Genomic DNA, 24670 nt, shown 5'->3' with positions numbered 1-24670 from the left:
AGGGAATGCAAAAGAAAAAAAATTCCCCATGTCCCCTGGGGGGCTCCATAGATCATATTGTTTGAGTTTAACCAGTGTTGAATATTAAATATAAGTTCATAACAAATATTATGTCAGTTCTTCACTGATATTGTGATGACAATATATTTGATATATTGTGCAGTTCTAACATAAGTAGACAAATTGTAATTATTAAGAAGATGTTGCTCATGCGGTTTAAGCTTCAAAAAACAATGAACATAACTATTTGAAAGTCAATATGCAAAATTTTAATCATTTTAATGATTACCCTTTGAAGTTACTTTTTTTTGCAGTGCTTATATAGCTGAAGGAACTGAAGTGTTTTATAAACTCTCTCCTTTATCTAGGTATTTTATAAATCATCAGGAATAATTGTGCTATTCTGGCCCTTAACCAGGTGGATCCTTTAAATAAGCTAGACTTCAGAGATAAATAGAAACTGTAGTGATCTGAACTGGGAGCCAGAAAGTCAAATGACTCGTGTTTATAGATCTGTTCCAAACACATAATTTTAACTCTGCATGTGCAATAAATGGTGGGGAAGGGATTTTTCTTTGGGGCTATGATGCTGGCGGATTATATCTGACTTGTTATAAAATAAGAGCTTCCTCAAGCACTTAACTTTTCTAGGAAGGGAAGTTATTCAATGATTTCATGATCTCTGTTATTTTTAAATAAGGCCTTTTCTGCAGCATTTTGCATCAGCACTAAGGTCATGATATACTGTTCTCTTCATATCTTTGTGAAACTTTAAGGCTTATCTGCTTAATCAACTTTCAGTGCAAAACTTACACATTTCACCATTAAGAAAGCAGGTGTCAGAGTCTCGCTGTATATGGTGACCTTCTTTTTGAGTAGTGATAATTCGAAAACCTCTGCTTTATCAGATTCCACAATCGCGCATGAACAAAAGAAAACCGTACCACACTCCAGCTTCCCCTCTGCTACTGCGCTATCTGTGTTGGAAGGATGTGCTAATCTGAACAGAACCAGGCGTAACGTCTACATACATTTGTCTTCCTGCTGCTGTCCAACTTCATTACCGTCTGCGTCTGTTTTTAGTTGCGCTCACAGGAATGGTTGCATCAAACATGAGTCTCATATTTGGGTCATAACATTGAAAGACTGATGAGGATGAAGTTTCTGAGGATTAAATCATAGCTACAACATTGTATGTTATGTCCAGATAAACAGCAGAGGTAGAGGCAGAAGTATTCATTTCCTATGAATTTTTCCAAATGTACAAGCTGTATCATGTTTTATTGTGACGGAGCAACAAAAAATGGTGTATACTTGAAAAGTAGAAGGAAAACTATACATATTTATTTTTGAAAATCATGTTAAAATCTGAAAAGTGTGGACGTAAGTGGAGTATTACGGCTTTGGCCATGTTGCTGCTCAAACAGAGGGAACAAAAGTCAGAACCACACAGTCTGTTTCTAGACCTGCAGAAAGAGAGAAAACAAAACTCAACCTAGAAAGCACAGCAGCAAACGACGCACTCATACATGGCAACAATTGAAACATTACTGTAAAATAAAAGGTACAAGTTAATACAAAATGTATTTAGTGTCGTTGCTCATGTTTTCTAACTGTTCAGTGCTGATTTATCACTGTAGCTTGTGGAAACTGGCAGCTGCTGCTGTGTGTTGAAGACTTTCTGTCATTGTTATAACAGCTGCCTCTGCCTGTGGTCATCAATTAAGCTTTGGTGTTTCTCCTTTAGCTTATTGGTATTATCCAATAGGATTCAAGAAGCATAGAACAGCTTCTTTCTTCATTTCTTTTAGCATTGAATGAAGATAAAAAATGTAACTAGATATTTAATGGATTAACTTTGTCTCCATTGATTATGAATCCTTGTTTATCAGTGAACAAAAACAAATAGACTGAACCAGCATCATGTTTAGTAGATGCATAAAAACCTGAATCGTTTCCTGTCTGTGTATTCTGGATCTTCAGCGGCCAAACTGCCCTCAGATGAACTCATGCTCCTGTGTGTGTGAAAGAGTCAACTCTCTCGAGTTTGCAAATTAATTTCTTCAGAATTTTTGCATTGGTTTATTTAAAAAAAAAAAAAAAACCCTTTTTGACATATTTCCCTCCACTCATTACAATAAATAAAATTCAACATATCCTCCATTTATTTAATGAAATATTGAATTGTTATTGTGTTTTAATATAATATTTTGCAGCCTAAATTTACATGATCAGACTAAAATCACCAGAATCTTTAAATAATAATAAACCAGTTCTTGACCTGTACTATTGTAAAATCAGTGATGAATGCCGTGAAGGGTTGCTCTGCAGAAACATCCACACAAAAAGTGAATGTTAGTATAATTAAGTCATGTTTTTGTCCTATTTATGTAAAGTCAGGAAGTCGATGCGTGGCTGCTTTGTTGCTGGCCGGCCTGCGTGCTTGTGCAGCTCTGCCCTTCGTCTGCTTTGCTGACACATGGAAACAGGCAGCAGCTTGATGACCTGGCTGCTGTAGTAGAAGCATCACCTGTTAGGCTCATTGTTCTCTCAGCCTGTAGATTTGTAACTGGATCCAACCGAGTGTAAAATCTGCCAGATATGAGGGCATAGATGTGCTACATGTGTTTGTGTTGCGCTATGCTGCTAATGTTAACTTCTTCATTGATATTCATTCATCGGATGCAAAGTAGTTTAACATTCTCTTTGGTAAGCCTCATTGACTAGAAATAAGAGAAATCTCAGGCCTGTCGCGATAAACGATAAATCAAGTAATCACACGATAAATTAAACCTATCGACCTCATTTTAATTATCGGCTTTATCGTCTCTTCCTGCCTTTTTTCTTTCTCTTGATGACACTGAATGAAAAAAGGCTCAGCTCCGGTGCTCTCCACTGACCCTCCCTTCCTCATTTCCTTGGTGTAATGCCCAGCTCACATGACACGAGTTGTCGGCCGACTGTCGGCCCATTTTCAAAACCTGAGAGACGCATTAGCCGATAGAAATCCTAGATATAACGATTCGATCGGGTTCGTCGTGCCCTGTGGTGTCCAGCCCCATGGGCACAAAATAATGGCTACAAGTCCTGTTAACTAATTTTAAAATCAGGCATTAATCAATGCTTTATTAGAATCTAGCTGCAATGCATGTGTCTAGAATCAGCGTAAAGTCCTGACTGAATGAAAATTATAATCCATTTATGTCACGTTAACGAAGAACAGCTGAAAAGTTACCGGGTTTATCAACTGCGGTAGCAATTTGGCTCCAACTCCTCCCCTTGTCATTTGTATATTCTTTGCACGAAATGTTGAATAAATATTAATGTTGTTTCCACATATCATCTCCGATGTCCGCTGAACTTCGGGTTGCGCTGTGTCAGCTGTTTGGGATTCCTCTCCGTAATTTCCCCTCAGAAAGCACGGAGGAGAATCCGCGCTTTCTGATTGGCTACCTGTCACATTCAGCGTTAAGCTCCCGGTCGGGGAAAACTCCTGATTTAGATCGGAGCGGCCACGACAATCCACCGTAACCCACCACACACTGCAGGATGATCGGCTACTAAATCATCAGTGAGAATCTTAGATCAGCATACAGACTTCATAATCTGCACTCTTTTTGGTTTAATGCAATATTTATTTCCACTTTGGCTTTATGTTGTTTAGTTTTTATTCAAGTACGTTTTTTGTTAATGGAGACTGAGAATTCATTTTATTTATTTTTTTGTTTTGTGTATTTAGTTTATCAGTTCCAGTGTTATGTGTTCTTTTGAAAATAAAGTGCATCTATCTACGGCAGGAAATCACATGCATTATTAGTAATTTCCATTAAATCAGTGTCAAAAGGTCTTGAAACAATATTATCGTTTACCGCAGTAATTTTTTAGACAATTAATCGTCCAGCAAAATTTGTTATCGTGACAGGCTTACTCATCAGATCTGTGATGTTGTGTGCATGCGTTTTCTAAAGTGGGTGGAAACAACGTTTACAGACAGTAAAACGTTTTAGTATCATTCATTAAGTTCATCTAAAGTTGACTGTTCTTATCGATCGACTAACGATTAATTAAAAAGCCCCCATTTATTCTTGTCAAAAGGGTAGATCATGGAGGGTTACATTTTTCATAATATGTTAAATTTAAATGAAGAAGTGCATCAGTATATTTTAACAATTTCTTGAGTTGTGCAATTCCTCCTTTTCTTGCTTCCTTTCAAACATCTTCCACTACTGTGTTTTCCTTGGTAGTCTTGGATCCTACAGCCTCTTTTTGTGAGGCCAAAACCTATTTTCGTTTAGTGGAGAATAATTTTTCCAGTTCTGATTCATGGTTTCTGTGATGGAAATTCAGTTGCTACAAGTTGATAGTTCTTCTGACATAAAAGTTACACCATGTCACAACATTCCATTTCAGGAAAATCATAGAAAAATACAGCTGCATGAAAAGTGTCTCTTTTGACTTATATTGCATCAACACAAGAACTTTGCTTTAGACGAACCCCAGAGGGGGAAAAAAATCTGCTGCAGGACATGAGCATGTGAAAATACATAAATCTTAGAGTTGTGCAGGCTGTGCTGTTGAAGGGTGTTTAGAGGGTAGCTTGTTGTTGCCAGAAAAATGATGCTGGATTATGTCCTTTGGTAGTTGATGCACAGATGCCTAAATATTAATAGAACTCTATCAGCACAGACTCTGATGCATCATTGAGCTGCATATGAAGCATCGATTAGACTGTTTACGTCTTGTACCGAAAAAAAGTATACCCACCCTTGTTTTTCCCTCAATCTGTTTTTAGCTTGTTGTTCTGCACAGTGTTGTAGGTTTCATGCATTAATGAAGAATAATATTTTCTCCTTTAAAAATAACTGTAAAATACAGTTACTGAGGGTGGCAAAAGATTAGCAGACATGTACAAATGTGTTTGCACTCATTGTATATGTGTGAAAAACTTAAAAAGAAAAACTTATCCAACCTTTAATTTGAGTACATTTAGTCAGTAGAAAAAACTCTATTTTTAGAAAATCAGATTTATCACTTTTAACATATTTTTATTAAGGCTTTTTAGACTTGATCAGTATGCCATGTCTTGGTTTGATTTTTCTGTGTTCCTTAGATCAGATTTGTTTCTGTTTTACATTAGTTCTTCTTAGTGTTTCTAGTTATGTTTATTTCCTGTTGCTAGTAAAAATATAATGAGACCCTGATTTATATTTTTTTAAGTAACTGGACACTAGGAGGAAGATTATTATATATTTTGCTACAAGACATGGTGAGGAGGACTGTTAAACAGGTAAAAACTCCGGTGCGGCATCTTGGACAAAACCAAACACAAACATCTCAAAATTGAGACTAAATAAGATTAAGACTGAGGAAAAAAAGTTCCAAACTTTGCTTCTTCCAATATTTTTGGAAAAAGAAGGAATATGCTGAAATGCATCTCAGTTTTACTGTAAAACAGGACTCTGGATGATCCAGAGAGGCTGTGCAAATCAGATCCCTCAATCTGAATCATCAGCCTTGGAAAATGTTTCTAGGAGAAAACCTTCTTGTCCTGGATTGGTGGAAAAATGCATCAGCTGCAGGGGTGCCACTAATAAAGCCAGTGATTATGTATTGCCATTTATTAAATGCTTTCACATGGGATTTTGTTTTCTCCATTTTATAAAATACAGTCAGATTACAGGTTGTTATTTTTTTTGACAAGTTTCAGTATAAACTTATCCCTCTGTGATAAAATATGGATAATTTTTGAAGGTCTTCTTCATCAGTAATATAAAAAGCTGGTCCAAGTTGCATTAGCAACAAAAGAGTGTTTCCATTACATATTATATATGCTTTTTTTTTTCTCTTGCCCATAAAATTTTCATGTGGAAGGAAGGAACTGCTTTGACGGAGCTACTTTCCATCTCAGTCGGAAACATGTTAAGCTTTCTGCTACGTTTGTCTTTGGACCATTTTACTTTTTTACAGAAATATATGAATGCATATGATATGTGTATGCATGCTTTATGTAGTATTTAGTCAGTCACACCATTTGTATGTTAAATATGGGTGGAAGGCAGAGATCACTGAGCTGCAGCAATAGAAAAACACCTCTGTCCTTTACAATGGAGCGCTTTGAGCAGCATGGAGCCGCAGCAGTCACAAGGACAGTAGAGCAGCTGAATGCCGGGACAATGTGACTAGTCCAACATGAGATCATGAATCTGAACCACAGCAAGGTTAGCAGCTTCAGATTTAAACAAAAAAAGGAAAGATGGTCCTGAAGGGAGGACATGCGCACACAGTACGGATTGGGTCTCTGAAAACTGAGTACTGCTCAGATTTGTACGCATTCCTTGAATTATCTAGGTCTTTCTTGTTTCTGTCATAACAAGATCTTCATAGTATACAAGGCTGGAAAAGTCTAATCAATATGTTTTTGCTAATATTGTGAAGGGTTCCAGGCATCAGCTGTTTGTCAGCCTTCCAGTTGTCACTGCCTGAGGCTGGAGAAACCCAGAATAATCATACAACCAGACATCCTGCTTCAAGGTTTACCTGAAAAGAAGGGAATGTTTTTCAAGATCTGGATATTTTCTGCAAGCTTCATTAAAAATAAATATTTAATTATTGGAAACAATGTAGCTGTGACTTGCTATTGTGTTGGACTGACAAATTCTTAATTTATTCTAACTGTAAAAGGGCCTTAAGCAGCATATATGGTCATTTATTATTTATGTTATCACCAACTGCAACACCCTGCGTGAGAAAGAGAGAGAGAGCAGTGGGCGTTACACAGCTCTGCTGGGAAACAGGATTTTATAATTTTTCATAAATGATTACAGTATTTTTCGGATTATAAGCCACTACTTTTCCCCTCACACTTTGAACCAAGCGGCTTACAGCCCGGAGCGGCTTTTCTGTGGATTTTTCAGTCTAAATGTGTATTTCCTGTAGATGGTCTAACTCTATTTATCTATTAATAGACTCTTAAGATTTCCCAATCAAACATCTGTAACAGACAGAAGTGTACTCTTCATTAGAATTAAATACTCCCACTTCCTGTTATGTCCAGCTTCCTGTTATCTGCTTAAGTCTAACTCTCTCTCTTAGCCTGAATAAAAATAGCCGATTCTGACCGTCTGCGCATGGCTTGGTGCATCTTTGCATTTTAATCCGCCTTAAAGTCTCACACTGCCTACAGTAACTGTGGAAATCAGAAGCTGTGGAAAAGTGGAAATCAGAAGCTGAGACTTGTACATGAGATTAAAACGTTAAAATAAGCAGCCAGCAACATTTCCTGAAGTCGGTACTTCAGAATGATCCTCTTATTCCTTTGTATTCACTCTCAAAACCAGAGACTAGCATCTGCTGGTGTCTGAAGTTCAGCATTGCGTTTTTCATTTTACTTCCTACAGTCGGTTGGCGAACTTGTGATCAACAGGGTGGGGACAGAATGCCTGAGGTTCCCCAGCTGTCGCAATTTTATGACGCAAACTCAATGTTCTTTTTAACAGGCAGTCTTTATTGGCCGTAACCTGATTTAGTTTATATTGGTAGATTATGTTTCTACCCAAATGATGGTGTTTGTGATTCCCTTTAAAAGAGGCTCTTTTTACAAACACAGCTGGTTTTATTGAACCGTTAATGGTTGTTTTGTTCAGGCTGGTTGCAGTGGATGAATGTAATCATTGTGTCTTTTCCATGCAGTCCTCGGATAGTTATTACGCTCCTCTCCTGGCCTTGCCTCTCCTACATGCTGTGTATCTGTTGTACCTTATTGAGTTTTGTACTTTATGTGAGATTAAGAGGATTTCCTTCAGTCTTGTTGCCGGTGTCAGGTCTCTGTTGCACTCTTTTGAAGTTTTCTAATAAAAAGACAGTTCGATAAGGCATCCATCTTTGTAAGGTTTTTTTTTTTTTCTCGATGTTAATTTAAGTTTCTATGTCATTTCCAGTTAATTGAGTCTCCTGTCTACCCCTTGATTGTCCCTCGTTTCCCCTGATTACTTTCCCTGTGTATTTATACCCACCTATGTCTCTTGTTCTGTCAGGTCCTTGTCTTACTGTTGTGTCGTGCTTTTGTGACCAGATGCTACCAGTGTCAGAGCTTTGCTTTTTGCTAACCTGTGCTGTCTGGATTTCTTGTGCTCTGTTGATTTGCCATTAAACCATCATTCTCCTCCATACCTGCATCCTGCCACGTCCATCGTCACCACTTCAAACCCCAACTCATGACAATCTTACCATTTTTGGATTAGCTGACTATAACTGGCCTGTATTTGTGTCGCCGTTGTGCTACATCTTTAGAGAAAACATTTTTCTGCAGATCAACTATTTCTGTTCCTCATTCAGCTTGTTTGAAAATTGCAGTACTAGATAATCTGCAACATGATGGGTTGGCAAAAAATGGAGTATATACATGTTGCCTTTTTTACATTTATTTATCCATTTATTTTGTGTTATTTTGGAGAAGAAAGTTGTTTCTGCGTGTAATGTTGTAACAATTACTGTGACAGTCAATTAATTGGATAAATAAATTCAACAGATGTTTCATTTAACCATTTTGGAATTTTTTTAATTAAGAAAATAACATTATTTTAGTGAACATTGAATCATTTGTAGCAAAAGATGCATTTCTGCTAGAAAATGTGAAAAGGTCCTCCCTTTTTGCTTGACTTTATATCAATAAAGTTTAGGGCTGATCTATTGATTATTTTGTGGATTAACTGATTGATAGCAATAGGTGCTTAATAGGAGTTTACAGAATTTGAACCAGGTGAGGCTAAAACTGCCACTTGATCAGTTCAGGATCGAACATAATTACAGACAAATGTTTTTGTCTTAATTACAAATTGTATATTTTGTATGCGTGTGTGTGTGTATATATATATGTAGTAAAGTTTTGTTCTGAAAATGTTCTTTCAGCCAATGCCCACTTTTGGGTCTATATACTCTAGTGAACAATTAATCAATTACTAAATTAATCTCATTAATTGTTTCAGTTCTAAATGTAATGTTGATATTTAGATCGTTTTAAAAATCACATCTTTGCATAGCAAGATGTGAGCTTTGATGATTTTTCTCTATTTTGAGGACAGTGAAGTGAATGAAATGGTCTCCAAATTGAACATTCTTGGTATTTCTTGTCTCATTTCAAGATTATTATGCACATTTTTAAATAATAGTTTAAATAGTTATTAATTAAAAAGCAGAAAACAATGACAACATCTCTGATAAAATATTGTCATACATCATTACCTGTCATGTTAAATATCTGTTTGTAAGTTGAGGGTTTTTTTTTCTGTATCCATGACAGGTTTAAGGATTTCTGATCAGATTGGCCCTCCAGCCGCCCAATCAGGCGACAGCCAGGCTCAGTGAGGAGGGAGACCAGCGCCAGAGACCCCCTTACTGCACCCACACTGTCGCTCCTCACACTCCGTCCTCAGCACCATGTCCATCCCCAGCAGCAGCCCAGAAAGGGAGAGCTCCGCTGGCGTCCAACTGGAGTGCCCCTCGTCTCCTCCTGGCTTGGACGCGGACCCCCCATCAACAGGCAGCCCAGTGCTCAGCCCAGACTCTTCCTCCCATGATGCAGTGCTGTCGGCGCCCGCAGCCTCTCCTGCGGACTCTGAGAATCTGAGTCCAGATGAACTGGAGCTGCTGGCCAAACTGGAGGAGCAGAACAGGTAACAGCTGAGTTATTGTGCTGCCTAAACAACTTAAATTCACACATATAGAAGGAAGTTCCCGTCTGATTGTGGACTGGAAGTTAATTTGTAATGATCACTGCAAGAGATCAAACAATGGGGTTTGTTTAATTTTCAAACTGAAGAACAAAATACTTCCCTGTTGCCACAGTTCTGTTTTCTGTTTCTGATGCAGTTTGAGAGTCATATGTACACTGCAAGAAAGTCTGACCAAGTATTTTTGTTTCTAAGCACAATGACTTAAAATAAGACAAAATTAACTTAAAAGTTAACTTTTTAGCAAGATATAGGAGCTTTATTCAAGTCTGTAATTAATACTTTTTATCAATATTAAGGAATTATTGACTTAAAATATGCTCCGATTTGTTGCTGTGAAGCTAGTTGTCTTATTTCTAGTGTATTAATGTATTTGCACTAGAAACTAGTCAAAAATTCGTGTTAAAATTGTTTGTTTTTGCACTGTTATGTAGAATCAGATCACTTGGTTTGTATAAAACCAGAAAAGGAATTACAGGGAGACACATGTTTGAGTAAAATGAACATTGTTCTTTTATTCTATGAACTACTGACAACATGTCTCTGAAATTCCATTTAGTATTAATTTATAGAAAATGAGAAATGGTCAAAATAACAAAAAAGATGCAGTACTTTCAGAACCCAAATGATGCAAGTAAAAGTACACATTAATTTAGAAACAACAACACTAATGTTTTAACTCGGGAAGAGTTCAGAAATCAGCATTTGGTGGAATAACCAGAAGGTTTTCAGTGGTTCAGTGCAGTGAGCTCTTCATTTTTTCCAGAGCCGTGTAACTGGAAGTTGATGGTATTAAAGGTCATGAGTCACAATAACAGCCTCATATATACTGACTGACTCTGGACTCTGCCAGCTTTAACTGCAGCAGTTGTAACAAATGGCTAATTAACTTGCAGTAAATGTGACACTGAATTTATACTCGGATTAGCCTTTATTTAAGTCTGCAGTATGACTATAGTCGTTTGCATAAGTATTCACACCTGTTGAGGTAGAAATAAGATCAAAACTGAACTTTCTGAGCCAGCATTCAAAACACCAACACTTCACCACTCTTAATACTCAAACTGAAACATGGCATGGCGGCATTATGACGACGAGAAAGAAAATATGTTTGATGCTGTTGAAGACTTAAAGTAAGAGCAGAGCTTCACCTTCCAACAGGACAACAACTCTAAACATTCAGGCAGCGCTACAGTTTGGATAAAGAAATAATTGCATATTAGAACGGCCCAGTCAAAGTACAGACCTTAATGCAATTGAGAATCAATTTTTTAAAAGAAACTGCAACATTTTGACTTTCTTGTCTCTCCAGTGTTAAGCTGATAGAGTTAAGCTGATAAGTTAAAAATAATTACTCTATGGGGTCAAATAAAAATGGATCCATACTTCCCAGTTTAATTTAACAAGGAAGTATTTTGTGTTGGTCTCCTAAATAAAATATAATTGAATTTATGGTGCAGGGTGTAGCCATGAGGGTTAGTGTCTGATTTGGTTGCCTTCATGAATAAAACCCAGGGATTTAACATGGAGGAATGTGCTGTGGGAATCTAAGAGAGGACAGAAAAGCTAAAAAAAAAACCCCAAAACAAATATAAACAGTATAATTACAAGAAAAAAGGAGCACTTTCAGAAACCTTATGATCAACTTTCCTTTGAAAATGTCAGAATTTCAGCAAACCTAAAGGGATATTCACTCAATCACCTTTAATTTGATTTGAAAGGTGACATGAAAAAGGAGCTGCATGATGCAGCAAAAGCTCTTGCTGAACTAGAACAGTGCATTGTGGATTTGGAGACAAAAAAATATGTGGGATCAAAATTGTGGAACAAGTTCCCATTAATATGAGCCAAGAGTCTTCTGTTGCTATTTAAGTCCTTTTTAAAAACATACTTTTTATAATATCTGTAGTCTTTTTAGTACGCCTTGTTCTGTTTTTAATGTGTTTACTTTATTATTGTCTCGGTTTTATCTGTCCCTACTGTACAGCAGTTTGGGTAAACATTTAGTTTTATGTGCTTTTTAAATAAAATGAACTGGATTTTTTTTTTTGGACTGTTCCAGAAGAAACATTTGAAGTCCTAGAGGACATGGAGGGCGACTCGGGGATGACCTTTTTGGAAAAACTACTGATTGAGCGGATCATTACCAGTGAATACGTCTCCAAATCCAGCGAATACGTCTCCAAATCCTAGAAGCCGAGACTTCATGATGATGAGCTTTCTGCAGTTTAAACTCAATGAAACATTTCTGAAGACAGTCAGTCAGAGAAAAAAGCTCATCTTTTTCAATCATGGCTACACGACTGAAGTTTTGGAGAAACATGGATCATACATGTTAATCAGGATGCCCGTAAAGAAATGGGGCATTCACTTCCACACTCCTTTTATTAAATTCCTAATCTAGTGGAAAATAGGGCTGCAGGTATTTAACAACGCACGAGCGGCTGCACAAGAGACGAAGGCTCAGGGGATGCAGGGGAATGTCGCTGGAGAGGATTCAGGGCAAACCTTTGGGGAAAGCATGAAGTACAAAAACAGAAAGGGGAAAGTCAAAAATGTTACTAAAATTGCACTGGTGAAAATTTCCCCTCGATATAAATGTGCATCTTTACTCAGCTAGACAGCACAGGGTTTGTACAGAACTAAAAATAGGCAATATTAACACTCCATTTTTACAGGAAACAGATGTCTGCTGATGAATGGAAGACACTGAAAAGGCATTAAAACTCTCAAATCTCTAGCAAAAAATAAGATATTTCCATAACCGTTTATGCTTCTTTTCTGCTTTGTTCTTGCTTACTTATGTCATCTTGAATAAGACAAACATGCTGATAGACGTTATCCTAAAGCTCATGAACTGTTTGCATGCAGGTTGCTGGAGGCTGATTCTAAGTCGATGCGGTCCATGAGTGGTTCGCGGCGCAACAGCGGCTCCTCGCTGGTGTCCAGCTCCTCTGCCTCCTCCAACCTGTCGCACTTGGAGGAAGATACCTGGATCTTATGGGGCCGAATTGTTAATGAGTGGGAGGAGTGGAGACGCAAGAAGGACAAGCTTCTGAAGGTGAGGTACACCTAGGCTTTATATTTACACTATAGAGTTTGGATAATTGAGCCAAACACAAAAGAGGTTTTAAAAGGTTTATTAAAAATCTGGAACTGGTGGGAGTCGCACAAAAATTCAGGAGGAAATTAAACGAAGATCCAGACGGTGGCAACTGAAGAGATGAGTTAAACAAATCCAGAGTAGCATTAACCTCTTAGATGATGCATCAGCTGCCCTTCCTGAACACATAAACCCTAAAATGAGAACATGCATTACATTTTCAGCTGGTGTGGTTCGGTTTCACCAGCTGAAGGCGAATCGCACCTTTTCTTAATTGGCTTATGTCAAACCAATTAAGAAACAAGCCTTGCACAAGAACCACTAAAGAAAATGATGCGAAAACACTGAGTGGTGTCAGATTTTAGTGTTTTTATCGGTTCTCTTTTGCCTTTAGAAAATGTGTCAAAAACTCTTCAACAATAGCATCAGCACTGTGTTTATTCCTCCCATCATGGACAACCAATCCTGTAGATTTGGGAACATTTGCTCTTTATTTGTCAAAGTTCTCTGGGGGGAACCAAATATTTCACCCGGCTCTTTCTTAGTTGTAATGTCACTGAGGTTTGTTTTATAATTTTGGACACTCGCGTGTCTGGAAAATGTTTGTTGGAGTTATTTGTCATGACCTCTGTTTTGCAAAAGGCTTGGATGTATTGGTATGCACAGCCAGCAGTCCTCCGTGTCGCATTCCCCTCTGTGTCCTCTGTCACACAAACCAAATTTACCCGTGGGAAGAAAAGATGGATGTGAGACAAGACAGGAAAACATTGTCAGCAACATGGGAGATTGAAAAAGTCAAGAAAAAAATAGAGTTCATTTAGTAACCTATTCTAGTTAGATTTTTTTGTAAGTGCTCTTTTCTTTGGCTTCTTAAAGTTTACTTTAAAGGCGGATTTCCTTCGACAGGTTAGTTTTGGTCTATGAGCCATGCAAATCATGTTTATTGCATTTTTTTTTACACAAAATCATTCCTGGATAATGAGATCTGGTCAGTTCTGTCCATTGTGAGTGTCTTTCAGAATGAGCTCTTTTAGGGCCTCCTGTCACTTTAAATCCAAATAAGCTGCTTCTGACCACATGGGTTGTGCACTTGCACATGAAAATGGCTGCAAACATTTGCTCAAATATACAACTGTACATCTTTGAAAAGCAGAAGTTGAGCTTGTTAACTCAATTCTTGTTAGTTGAGCTTCCTGCACAACTAACAAGAACGCAACAAATGGCGTCTGGATGGCAAGTCAACAACAAGACACCTGTCTTTTCCAGCAGCCATTGCATAGCAGACACAGCAGTAAAACCAGCCGGACAAACCTGATGTAGCTCCGCTTGGGTGGCTAGGTAACGGGCTGGGGTGGCTAGGTAACGGGCTGGGGTGGCTAGGTAACGGGCTGGGGTGGCTAGGTAACAGTACAGTTTCCGTAGAACGTGACTTAACAATCGACTGGTTTTTGAAACCACTCATTTTCTAGACACCAAAAAACATTAACTTATTTTAAGCGCCTCAGCTGTTTCTAGAGGCAGTTGTACAAAAATATGCAAAACGTGAATCGTACACATACGTCCCCTTTTAAATCTTTGATAGGCATTTACTCAGTATCGAATGAGCGTCTCACGTGTGCATTTGCTTTCCAGGAGTTGATCAGGAAAGGTATCCCCCATCATTTCCGTGCCATCGTCTGGCAGCTGCTGGGCAACGCCACAGACATGCCGGTGAAGAACCAGTACTCTGAGCTGCTGAAGATGTCGTCTCCCTGTGAGAAGCTGATCCGCCGGGACATCGCCCGCACCTACCCGGAGCACGAGTTCTTCAAAGGCCAGGACAGCCTGGGGCAGGAAGTGCTCTTCAACGTCATGAAGGTGAGCGCTTCTGCTTCCCATCAGGGACTGAACTTCACTTTGATAGGTTTCACTTTTAGAAAAATGTCAGACATTTATCCCTCCGTGTTTGCAAATTATCTATGATGAAAGCGGTTGAATTAAAATAACAAACTGCCTGTAAAATCCTATAATGACAAACATCATTTGGCGTCACATTGAGGACAGTGACTAGCCCTCTATGAATTAAGTCTTTTTGTGGTTGTAACAGTGTTCTTGTGCTCAAGATGTAAAGGGTTTTGTACGGCAGTTGCACCAGTTTGACCAGCACAAACTCAAATGTGACATTTTTGTCTGACCACCATTCATTCCCTATTAAGCTTTAAATAAACTCTGTTCAGGTGAACTCAAAGGTTTCTTATTTTCCACCAAAAACAAGTTGAAGCAACTTCCCAGATGTTTTGCAGAATAAATTTGAAATGAATGCTTTCGAAGTTTTTAATGTTTTTCTGTTTATTTTATTCTCAGCATTGGATAAACTTTTAATTTTCTTTCAGATGAGCTTATTGTTATTGCTTTAGCAGAAACAAAGCCTAACACAGGCACAACGGGGAACACGACAACAAAAGTAGCAATTGGACTGCATGGATTTTTAGCCAAAAAACAGTAAATAATCTTTGTGGCTTAAAGTCCATAATCTATGCAAACAGTCAGACTTTACAAACACAAACAATACTGTAACAACAAAGCCTTTCCAATATTAAAGATTCTATTTTGCGGCTTTAATTTAATTGCGCGTCGTTAAATTTTATTGCTGAACTGTACACAATAATTGTCTTCAATTATTTTTAAGAATTGTAGCAGCAGCACAAATGAAAAATGCTTCATTTAATTAAGTTTGTTGTTATAGTCACAGGATGAGTAATTATCTTAATGACTCCTTTTGCTGGAGGGATGAGAAAAACAATTTACATTTTAATAAATAAAACAAAAAAAACTGAACGGAGGAGGTGGACTTTAATTTCATTCTTCCTGGTTGCTGTTTTACAGCTTTCCATACTTCAACATATGTGACCAAAACCTCTTATACGTTGGCATCGTTTGAGACATGTTTGGATCGTGAAATAACGACTCAGTTAGTTACCTAAACAGGCCTGATACTGTGATTCTTACAACTACATTTATAAGACTGTTACTTTAGATCTTTATTCGAAACTGTAGAAATGTTTTGGATAAGAGGTGAAGAAGAAGTCCAGTTGTCTTCCAGTTAAGCACATAGAAGATCAAAAATACTTCACTTTTTATCCTCAGTAAACTGTAAAAGATGAGATGTTGCTCATCCCTGGGGATTATTGATGAAATTGGGCTATTAAATTGGCCAGATTTGCAGGGAACCGTCTCATTTTAGTAATACATTTTATCATCTGAAGAAATTAGACGGCATGTTGCCAACCTTGCTTCCCAGTTCTGAACTGCTGGAAAACACCAATACACTGCAAAACATTTGAGATGCATTTAGTTGTGTCAACCATCTTCTACTCTTTAAGTCTAATAAATTTTAAGTTTTAGATCTTGAACATAAATGTGAGTTTGTGAAAGATTAACTTGTTGTAGTAAGTTGTTAACTTTTTTTATTAATGTTGTCAAACCTCCAAGAGTTGAATAAACTAGAGTTTTTAGGTAAACACNTAAAAAACTGAAAGAAGAAAGACGGAAGTGGGAACCATTTACCAGAATGCTTAGCGGCATGTTTCTGTATCCTGAGATGGAAGTGCGTCACATTGATCCGACTCTGGTGTTTTATTAAGGAAAATGTTTGTTTTAAAGCCTGAGGATAAAGTCCTGTTCACACTAAATGTTTCTGAGCTGAATTCATCGTGAAGTTTAATAAAATTCATTATCAGGTCAGAAATTTTGTTCATGCAATTTGAAACAAGAATTTAAATGATTCTAAAGTAAAATAAGTTGACTTGATATTGTGAGTAAAATACCAGAGAAATGTGGCTCTTTAACTACGTGAGGACAGTTTCTTTTGTTGCATATTGTGAAATAATTATTTGGTTTAAATTGCAGTATTAAGTTAAAACTCTCAATTTAAGATTAGTGAATTTAAAAAACAATGTTTAAACAACTTGTCTCTCGTTGTTAAATCAACTTCATGAACTTTAATTTCCGAGTTAAAACCAAAACTATTTTCTTGTGACTTAAATTACATTTTCCAGGCAGCAGGTGGACTTTCATTTTCAAGTTAAACCAACTTCAAATGTTTTACAGTGCACTTTATGCTTATGAAACACACCATTTGCACATACTGTAACGTATATCAGCTTTTAAATTAAAATATTCTGAGTAATTTCGTATATATATTTAGAATAATAAAAAGACAAATTAGTTTTATTGAAACGATCCTACTTGACCTTTTTTCCCCTATACAAACACAGATTATGTTACACGGTTGTTCAGGGATTTTTGCTGTAACATAACTGTAGTGTTTAGCTGAGGAAGACGTGCGTCATGAGGTGTTAGAAACCTGTTAACTGTCCTAATGCAACACGATGAGGAAGAGTCGTTTCTTTCACTTTTACGCTAAACCTTGTTTGCATCATTAATAATCATCCTCCAGGCTTTAGCTTCAAATAACCTGCCACTTTGTTTTTACGTGATTAACTGCTTCATCTACTAATAACAAGGTGCTGCTATGAAAATATGATGTGATTAGCTGTTGCTACTTTCTACCCTTGATCTGCTTTTGTTCTGAAATGAAGGGAAAACAGGCCACACGGAAATGTGCTGTTAATCTCCATGGGAACCAGCTTGCTGTTTACTCGTACAGCTGAGCTGCTCAGGAAATGAAGACGGATATCTGGGCGCTCTCTAATCCCATTCCCCTGGCTGTGACTGTTCTGTTAGGATCTTAAAGGTTTTGTTTTTGTACCAACATGTAACATTATAAATGTAACTTATGTTTGATTCCCAGGCGTACTCCCTTGTAGACCGAGAGGTGGGTTACTGTCAGGGCAGTGCGTTCATCGTTGGCTTGCTGCTAATGCAGGTATGAATTAAACGGTATTTTGCTAAGGTTACAGTATCTTGTTGACTTTTTGTGAAAGACTAACAACAAGAAAGTACTTAAGTTTGAATGGAAATCAATTGAATTGATTGGACTTTGCATATTAAATATAGTCATAAATATAACGGATTTAGAAAATTCCAAGTTGCATCAATAGTACCATGAAACCAGCAAGACAAAAATAACATTAACACAGTTTTACTAGTAGAAATAAATGTATAAACTACATGTGACAGATTTTATTGTCATTCAACTGTACATTTAAAAATGTACAAATTGAAAGAAATTTCATTGCAAGGCTCCAATAATAATAAATAAATAAGTAATAAAAGAATCAATATAAATGTATATAATAAAAGATTGAACTAATGGGAGTTTAGTATTTGGTCTGGAAAACCGACTTTAAGAGGCCTATGTCAAAGTGCTCGTGTCTTTTAACATGTTTACAAAACTGTATCTGTCATATTTTTCATTTAGCCTTTATTTCACCAGGAAAATCCAACTGAGATTTTCAATCACAATGGGAGATCCACTTGTGTGTCATTTAATCTCAGTAAAAATCCAGCTGTCCTCTGGAGGTTTCAGATGTCTGTAAAGCTCCTTCTTCATTATATCTCAGTCTAGCCAGTTAATGTCTGGTTTGGTTGCAGCCAGTTTGGGTGTGTCTCTATCGGCAGAGTGTTCCCCTCTATATGGGTGTGAAAATGGGCAGGAACTGTGGTTGACGCAACGATGATGTCATTTTGCGCATTCACCCTTAGGCAGCCAGTTTCTTCAAAATATCTAGATATATTTATTTGTTGCCCCGTCCAGTTGATGTTGCACATGTTCTTCCACGGGCCTGTAAAATATAGGTTGGCCTCCTTCCTGCAAGCATTGACCTCTAGTCATTCAGCCAAAGCTACCGTGGAATCATTTAGATTGAAGCAAGTGTCAGAAAGTCCGAACCTAAAATCTGTGGCATAACTTCAAAATTGCTCACTGAGTTTAAGCTGTTTTGCAAAGAAAAGCACACAGAAATTTTAGTCTCAAGAACTGATGGAGACTTATTGTTGTAACTGCTGCTTTAAAGGGGTGGCATTATGTATTTTTCAGGCACATAATGCCATTTTAAAGCACAATCAAGTAACTATGTTGCCTTCAGTTATCATAAAATTGCTGTGTATATTAAAAATGACTTAAAAGAAATTTCATTTTGTAATTTATCGCCTTGAAATTGGGCCTCTGTCTCCTTAAGAAGCTCCTGCTCTTTCTGACACTCCGCTTTAAGCACGTTATCACGACAACCTTTCTCCTTTACGCCTTTAACGACACCAGCTTTGAACTGAGAAGTAGTTTGTATGATGAGCTCGGAAGATGCACAGACTACTCTTTTCAGGATTTTATAGTTCAAAAAAATATGAAAACCTTATGAATCTTTTACTGTTTTACTGCTTTGCCTTCATCTATCACAAAGAATCCTGGTACAATTCATTCACATTTGTGGTTCTGTTGTGAAAAAGGTCTGAAAAGGTTCAAATCTATAAAATAAATTGGCTGTATATTCTTTATTTTGTCCAAAATGAGCCCTGTTGGACTTCGAACCAATAAAGTAACTCCTTCACTCTTTGTCCTCCTCCCAGATGCCAGAGGAGGAGGCATTTTGTGTTTTTGTGCGACTGATGCAGGAGTACCGTCTGAGGGAACTGTTCAAACCCAGCATGGCCGAGCTTGGCCTCTGCATCTACCAGTTTGAATATCTTCTACAGGTAAAAAAACAAAAAACAAAACAGAGCAAGAGTTGTGCTGTCTTAATTGACCACAAGGGGGAGCCAAAACATGTATTTTGATCTCTGAAAGTCACTTCCTTTTAAGAGGTTTGGCTGTGTTTACGATTTGATGCCGCTTGTCTCTGCAGGAGCAGCTTCCAGAACTGAACATCCATTTCCGCTCCCAGAGTTTCCACACATCCATGTATGCCTCTTCCTGGTTCCTCACCCTCTTCCTCACCTTCCTCCCTCTACCTGTCGCCACACGCATCTTTGATATATTTATGTATGAGGTAGGGAGCATTCTGCGGATATGTCAGGAGATTTGGTAACACTTTATTTGAAGGGGTGTGAATAAGACTGACATAACACTCTCATGAACATGAAGAAGTCTTTATGAATGTTTGACAGTTGTCATGAAGTGTCATTCAGTAAATGACACTTTTAATGCAAAGTTGCTCTAAAAGTTGCATTAAAAGTGCTAACTTTGCATGATTTTGTAAATAATGACAATTTAATGCAAAGTTGGCATTTTTAATGGACTTTCAATGCAACTTTTAGAGCAACTTTGCATTAAAAGTGTCATTATTTACCGAATGACACTTACTGACAACAGTCATAAACATTCATAAAGACTCGTTCAGGTTCATGACAGACATTGTCATGTTTATGACAGTGTCATGTCCGCCTTATGCACACCCCTTCAAATAAAGTGTTAATGGAGATTTTGTTCACAAGATGACACATACACATATACTAAAATGTTTGAATGGTTTCCAGGGCCTAGAGATTATCTTCCGTGTGGGTCTGGCCATCCTGCAGTACAACCAAACCGACCTCATTCAGCTCGACATGGAGGGAATGTCACAGGTAAGCGTCTGCAGCTGTGTGCCACTTTCTGTACAAAATAGTTTCATGTACAGATTCAGCCACGAGACAAAACACTCCATGTCCCAATTTCCCCACCGCACGCGAGCTTCCTGAGCACAGCTAAGATCTATTTTGATAAAAAAAAGAGAAAAAAGAAGCTTTGTACAGTTTAGGACCTTTTTTTATCAGTGTTGCATAGAAAATGAAACAGACAGTATTTTATTTTTACTCTATAGTTTACGTTTGTGGTCTAAAACCACATTTAGCCTGTTTCATATGTCTGTTATCGTCAGGAGGCAGCAGTTGTTCAAGACCCCTGTTGCCTGGTAAAATCTGGTTAAATAAGTGAAATGTCTGCTGCTGATCTTTATTTGCAGACAGAACTTGTGGAAAGAAGTAAAAGCTATTCCTGTCAGCTTTTAGAGTATTTAACAGGCTTTATGTACTATTTATGCGTGTTGCTCTGTTTTATTTTGTTCGGATTTATCTGAAAACATGTGCCACAGTGAAATCAGTGCATTTTTATTTGCGCAAAAAATGTTTAATTCATCAACAACCATTATTTAACTAGGATAAAAACTCTGTGGCAGCAGCATGATTGCATTAGTTACTAACAAATAGACACTTTCACTCAACAACAATATCATCATTAAAAATTTGAAAACATAGCTCATATAATCACTTTTAAAACAAAGGCACAGACTGTGTTTCTGCTAGATCTTTTAAAATGTCTTCTAATATTGTCTTTTCGTAACAAAATATTGAGCTCAAAACACAAGATGATAGAAAATGTTCAATTTACTAGATTAAATTATTACAGTTTGCGGGGAAAACTAAAAATCCCCATTTTATTTATTTATTTATTTATTTTTTTTTTGACAAATAGAGTAAATCTCCACTGTATTTTTAAGTATCCATAATCAGGGTAGAACGTCCTAGTCCAGTTTTGACCAGTTCATTTGTTCCAATGTTTGTGTTTGTGTATTTCTGACGTAGCCTTGTAGCCAAAACCAGAGAGAAGTGCAAGAGAGACCAGATATTAACAAGGGTGATGAAACTGCTTCTGGAAACTTTGTGCTGCTGTGTGACTTAAACATTCTTCTTCCGCACATGCGAGTCGCTTTGGGGACGTAAACCAGTCGCACAGAAATCTCACTGGGGCCACGTTTTATTAGTGGTATGAATGACGATGCAAAATAATTGGATTTCAGCACAAAACCTGAATTGAGCATCAAGACCTGCTGTAACCTTAACCCAACATTCTTCAACACAAACAAGAGAAAAAACGTGGAGGCTTTTTTTGTGAGCATCCACCCTCACATCCTGGGTCAAAAATAAGAGTTTATCAGACACCTTCACTTACTGATGGCAGCTCGAACGTTTGGCTTTACAGTGGCATTTCAATATCACGGTTCAGGGTCACATGGTAACAATATTCTCAATAAGAGCAGCCGCTCCATGTCTGCTTTGTAGACGTTCGATATTAACGAGCGTCTTCGTCTTGTGTTTTCCTCTCAGCATTTCCAGAAGGTGATCCCCCATCAGTTTGACAGCTGCCCCGACAAACTCATCCTCAGGGCCTACCAGGTCAAATACAACCCCAAGAGGATGAAGAAGTAAGACGCCTCTTTACTCAGCTGAAACCGGAGGCTGAGTGAGCTTTATGCAACACTTAGGCTGTTCCACAGAAGCAGACACACATCCGCCACACTAAATTAGGAGAGATGGTCTCCTATGATTCATGGTTTCTTTTAGTGCATCGTACTGTAAAAGGAAACTTGATTAAAAATTCAGTTATTGGGAACATTTGAAAAATGATGATTTTTGATGTCTTATTTTTTTCAGACTTGAGAAAGAATACACCACAATTAAGAACAAAGAAATGGAGGAGCAGATTGAGATAAAGGTTTGTATAATTTACATATTTATGCTTATAGAAAACCCATTTTTATTATTATTACTACAATCACCATCTTCTTATTGTTATTTTTAACTGTTATAACTGTTTGAAAAACTATAATAATAGTCTATAGTTTAAACTAGGGCTAATAATTATCTCCGGGAGGAGAAAGGCTGCCGTACTCCAGGCATTGCGCCAGTCAATTTAAGGATGCTTAAAACATCCTTAAAATGAAAAACGATAAAAACCCGGACATTATCATAAATGAGTGAAATGCCCCTATACGCCCTGGCCTGAACTTGAAAATCGGACGTTGTGCTGCTAACACTTGGCGTTCGTCAAGAACTCATAGGTGGAAGTGAGAGTGCTGCGTAACATAAATAATCACCCGGTGGCTAAATAATAAAACATAATTTATCAAAGCTTTGAGGCAGGTAACTTTCCTCGAGGAATTTTAATAATCGAGATACTCGAATCACTCAAGGACTCACTACAGCCCTAGTTTAAACTATAAACTATTGTTATTTTTATCTTTATGTGCCAGCATTTTGAGTTGCCTTTGGCTGAGAGGTACCATATAAATAAAGCTGCCTTGCCTTGCCAAGCTGCCGAAAATCTGACATATTCTATAAGTTCTTATTTACATTTGCTTATTTTGTTTGTTCAGAGATTACGCACAGAAAACAGGCTGCTGAAGCAGAGGATTGAAACACTAGAGAAGGTAAGAGCAGCTGCCTGTTGATTTAAATCAGCAGCTCTGCTGAAGCTGAACTGCCACATCAGGCCAGTCTGGGAGTTTTATTCAGTGCTGGAATTAGAAACTGTAATACTGTGGGTTTAAATTCACGCTTTTTGTTTTGGGGTTTCTGTCACCTCTCCTTGTGTGTGTGATTGTTCAGCCGGTGAAAACCGAAGTCCTCGTCTTCTGTGAAAGATGTTTTCTTAGAATTAACTTGATGCTGCTGCTTCTCTTGCTCACAAACATTTCTTCACTTCTCTCTTCACTTCTCTACATTTGTTTCCTTTTTTGTGGTTTATCTTCCATGGTTTCCCACCTTTTTATTTTATTTCACCATCTCCATCACTTTTTTTCACCCTCTTGTTCCTCTCCATGGTTTCGCTGTAGGAGAGTGCTGCTCTGGCAGACAGACTGATACAGGTAGAGTACTGTGCACCACTTTCCCACAGACCTCTGGCTAACCTCTGCCTTACTCACACCTTCCCTCTCAGCCTCACTGCAGTAGTTTTCCATTAACCTGACCAGAATGCATGAACATAAATTATATGCCGTCTACTTTTTCAGCCCACGATATTGTCTGGTCCCTGAATGCATGATGGAATTATTTTATACATCATAATCCTTGCATGTGGCATGCCAGTGTTAAAAATGCATATTTCTATCATAGATGTAAATGGATTTAATGCTAAACACCAACACAAAGTATCCACTTGCCATCAGACGTTTGTAATGTAATATTATCATAAATCCAGCTGTTCTGTGAAGGCCTCAAAGACTGAAAGAGGCAGCAAGCCGAGTGAGTGAAAAGTGTAAGAGTCAACATTTCTCCGTGCAATTCCAGTACAAATATAACATTGTTTGAAAGAAGACGCTATATAGTGAAATAAATGGATTACGGAAAACAAGCGGTGAAAATCTTCATCATATGAGACCAAAAATGAAACTTTTAGGCATACACATGATCGTGAACGCACATAATACTGGAATGCTGGTGCTAAAAGTTCACCTTCCTGCAGAATAACGACCCTAAATGTACACCCAGAACTGCCATGGAATCGTTTAGATAGAAACAATTTAATGTTTTAGAATGGCTCAGTCGCAGTCTAGACCTGAATTCAGGAAGAGTCACCATGCAGTCTGACTGAAGAGGATTGCAAAAGAGAATGGGTAAGCTGGGGTGGAGTTGCAGCCTTAGGTGTGAAAATAAGGTGGAGTATTTTTGTTTAGTTTATAGTGCAATATTTTAGCACACTTAAATAAAAAAAAATCTGGCTTAATGTTTTAGAATGGCTCAGTCGCAGTCTGGACCTGAATAAGTAACTTTTTAGCAAAATAAGAGGTCAGTTGATTTCTGCTTTAAAGTCCCAGGCATGCGCTTTCTGAGCAAAGTTAAACCAACAAGATATAGGTGATAGTTTTGTGCTTGAACTATTGACCCTTTGCGCGTGACGTCACTCTCTGTGAATTTACGCCATGACGGACGTCAAATCAATCATCAAATCTGCTTTAAAGCCTGGCAAAAACGCGCATCTTTTAGCCTAATATCGCTGTTCTTTAATTAACTTAGCAGTAAAAATGGTCACAGGTTGCAAAAAGGATACAAACCAAACTTGTCGTTTTATTGTATAACTTTTAAATCAATCAATCAAATTTTATTTGTATAGCACATTTCAGCAGCAAGGCATTTCAAAGTGCTT

General features: G+C 37.7%; 1 protein-coding gene across 2 annotated transcripts in view; it reads left to right on the top strand.

Annotated features, from left to right (window-relative positions):
* Positions 1-24670, top strand: part of evi5l (ecotropic viral integration site 5 like) — a 60173-nt gene that overhangs the window by 6356 nt on the left and 29147 nt on the right. The window contains exons 2-12 of one of the 2 annotated variants that reach the window (XM_015049358.1): positions 9299-9671; positions 12600-12789; positions 14464-14688; positions 17624-17698; positions 19339-19464; positions 19614-19757; positions 20245-20334; positions 21853-21950; positions 22180-22240; positions 22902-22955; positions 23361-23393. In XM_015049358.1, the coding sequence (XP_014904844.1) occupies positions 9436-9671; positions 12600-12789; positions 14464-14688; positions 17624-17698; positions 19339-19464; positions 19614-19757; positions 20245-20334; positions 21853-21950; positions 22180-22240; positions 22902-22955; positions 23361-23393 (1332 nt within the window). In that variant the 5' untranslated portion in view covers positions 9299-9435. The remainder of the gene's footprint in view (positions 1-9298; positions 9672-12599; positions 12790-14463; positions 14689-17623; positions 17699-19338; positions 19465-19613; positions 19758-20244; positions 20335-21852; positions 21951-22179; positions 22241-22901; positions 22956-23360; positions 23394-24670) is intronic. The other variant, XM_015049359.1, reaches the window with a different exon arrangement.

Source organism: Poecilia latipinna, unplaced genomic scaffold (assembly GCF_001443285.1).
Source record: "Poecilia latipinna isolate Pla-1442-1.1 unplaced genomic scaffold, P_latipinna-1.0 Scaffold942, whole genome shotgun sequence".
NCBI classification, from domain to species: domain Eukaryota; kingdom Metazoa; phylum Chordata; class Actinopteri; order Cyprinodontiformes; family Poeciliidae; genus Poecilia; species Poecilia latipinna.
This window is presented reverse-complemented; position numbering and strand designations above follow the sequence as displayed.